Here is a 2389-nt window from a genome sequence, read left to right on the forward strand (position 1 = left end):
AGCTTCCAGTAACTATTTCTTCTTCTGTTACTGCAGGTCAAAAATCTGAGCTTGTAACCATGCTTAAGGCCCATAAACCGGCCATTGCGTGGAAGATTCATGATATTAAGGGTATTAGTCCCTCCTATTGCACCCATAAAATCCTAATGGAGAATAACTCCAAACATGTGGTGCAGCGCCAAAGGAGGTTGAACCCTCACATGCAAGATGTCATGAAGAAAGTGATCATAAAGCTTCTTGATGCAGGTCTTATTTACCCGATTTCCGACAGTCTGTGGATAAGCCCGGTACACTACGTACCTAAGAAGGGTGGTATGATTGTTACCACCAATGATAAAAACGAACTAATTTCCACTCGGACTGTCATGGGGTGGCGTGTTTGTATTGACTATCGAAAGTTGAACGATGCCACACGTAAAAACCATTTCCCGTTACCTTTCATGGACCAAATGATAGAGAGGTTAGCGGGAAATAGCTTGAACGGTTTTCTTGATAGTTTTTCGGGTTATTTCCAAATTCCTATCTCGCCTGGGGACCAAGAGAAAACCACTTTTACGTGCCCGTATAGCACATTCTCATACCGTCGCATGCCCTTTGGTCTTTGTAACACTCTAGCCACTTTTCAAAGGTGCATGATGGCCATATTCCATGATATGATAGAAGATTGCATGGAGGTGTTCATGGATGACTTTTCGGTCTTCGGTGACACTTTCGATTCATGCCTTCTTAATTTAGAAAGGATGTTGGTAAGGTGTGAAAAATCCAATCTTGTGCTCAACAAGGAAAAGTACCATTTCATGGTACAAGAGGGTATAGTCCTCAGGCACAAGATCTCTAAGAATGGTATTGAGGTGGATTCCGCGAAGGTACCTGCTATTAAAAACCTTCCATCTCCTACCGATGTCAAGGGTGTTCGGAGTTTTCTCGGGCACACCGGTTTTTACCGGCGATTGATTAAGGATTTTTCCAAAATCGCTAACCCGATGAATAAACTCCTCGAAAAGGACACACCTTGGGACTTCTTCGAAGAGTGTCAAAATACATTCGAACTTCTTGAGGAGAAACGCATCAATGCACCTATCATAATTGCTCCGAATTGGTCTCTTCTATTCGAGCTTATGTGTGATGCATCCGATTTTGCTGTTGACGCTATTTTGGGCCAAAGGGTTGAGAAACATTTCCAACCCATTTATTATGCAAGCAAGAACTTGCAAGGAGCATAGTTGAATTACACTACCACTGAGAAGGAGCTCTTTGAGGTGGTCATTTCATTCGATAAGTTCCGATCCTACTTAGTTTTGTCAAAGACTATTGTTTTTATGGACCATTCTGCTTTAAAGTACCTCTTCTCGAAACCGGATGCCAAACCTCGATTGCTTAGATGGATCTTTCTTTTGCAAGAATTCGATATCGAGATCCGAGATAAAAAGGGTGTCGAGAATCTTGCGGCTGACCACTTGTCTAGACTAGAGAATCCACATCTCAAAGTCCTTCATGAGTTGAGTATTCACGATGATTTTCCCGATGAGTATCTCATGAAGATCGACAAGGTGGACGAGCCATGGTATGTTGACATTGCCAATTATCTTGTTGGGAAATTCCTAGAGAAAATGTGGTCACATCAAAAGAGGAAGAAATTTTTCAGTCACCTTAAGCACTATTTCTGGAAGGATCCCTATCTTTTTCCTTGTTGTCCGGATGGAATCATTCGAAGGTGCGTTTCCGGTGAGGAATGCACTCGTATTTTGTTGAAGTGCCATTTTGGCCTGACAGGTGGGCATTTTGGTCCCCAAATCACGGGTAAGAAGGTGTATGAGGTTGGTTTTTATTGGCCTAGTATTTTGAAGGATGCCCATTCCATTTGTAAATCATGTGACGCTTGTCAACGGGCTGGAAAAGTCACCAAACATGACGAAATGCCTCAACAAAGCATCCAAGTATGTGAGGCGTTTGACATTTGGGGCATTGATTTTATGGGCCCGTTTTCTAAATCCCATAACTATCTCTAGATACTCATTGCAATTGATTATGTGTCTAAATGGGCGGAGGCAAACCTCTCCCTACTAACGATGCACGAGTTGTAATCACGTTCTTGATGGGGATTTTTGCCCGTTTTGGTACTCCGAAGGCTCTTATTAGTGATAGGGGCACCCACTTTTACAATGCGCAAATGGAAAGGTTTTGAAACGATATGGAGTGATCCATAAAGTTTCTACCTCTTACCACCTACAAACTAGTGGGAAAGTTGAAAACACCAACCGATCTCTTAAACGAATTCTTGAAAAGACCGTTGATTCAAATCCTAAGGAATGGTCCAATAAACTCGATGATGCATTGTGGGCATTTCTTACTGCCTACAAGACTCCTATTGGGACCACTCCTTTTCGTT

The 2389-nt window shown here is 42.4% G+C and overlaps 1 protein-coding gene across 1 annotated transcript; it reads left to right on the forward strand.

Moving 5' to 3' along the window:
- Positions 1 to 1319: 1319 nt before the first annotated feature.
- Positions 1320 to 2009, forward strand: LOC139841314 (uncharacterized). The gene has a single exon (XM_071831538.1). The coding sequence runs from the start codon at positions 1320 to 1322 to the stop codon at positions 2007 to 2009; it is 690 nt and encodes a 229-aa protein (XP_071687639.1).
- Positions 2010 to 2389: the final 380 nt, after the last annotated feature.

Source organism: Rutidosis leptorrhynchoides, chromosome 4 (genome assembly GCF_046630445.1).
Source record: "Rutidosis leptorrhynchoides isolate AG116_Rl617_1_P2 chromosome 4, CSIRO_AGI_Rlap_v1, whole genome shotgun sequence".
NCBI classification, from domain to species: Eukaryota; Viridiplantae; Streptophyta; class Magnoliopsida; order Asterales; family Asteraceae; genus Rutidosis; species Rutidosis leptorrhynchoides.

Excerpts from the sequence above, each read along its gene's own strand:
- LOC139841314 (XM_071831538.1), top strand. The coding sequence starts at position 1,320 with ATGGACCATTCTGCTTTAAAGTACCTCTTCTCGAAACCGGATGCCAAA.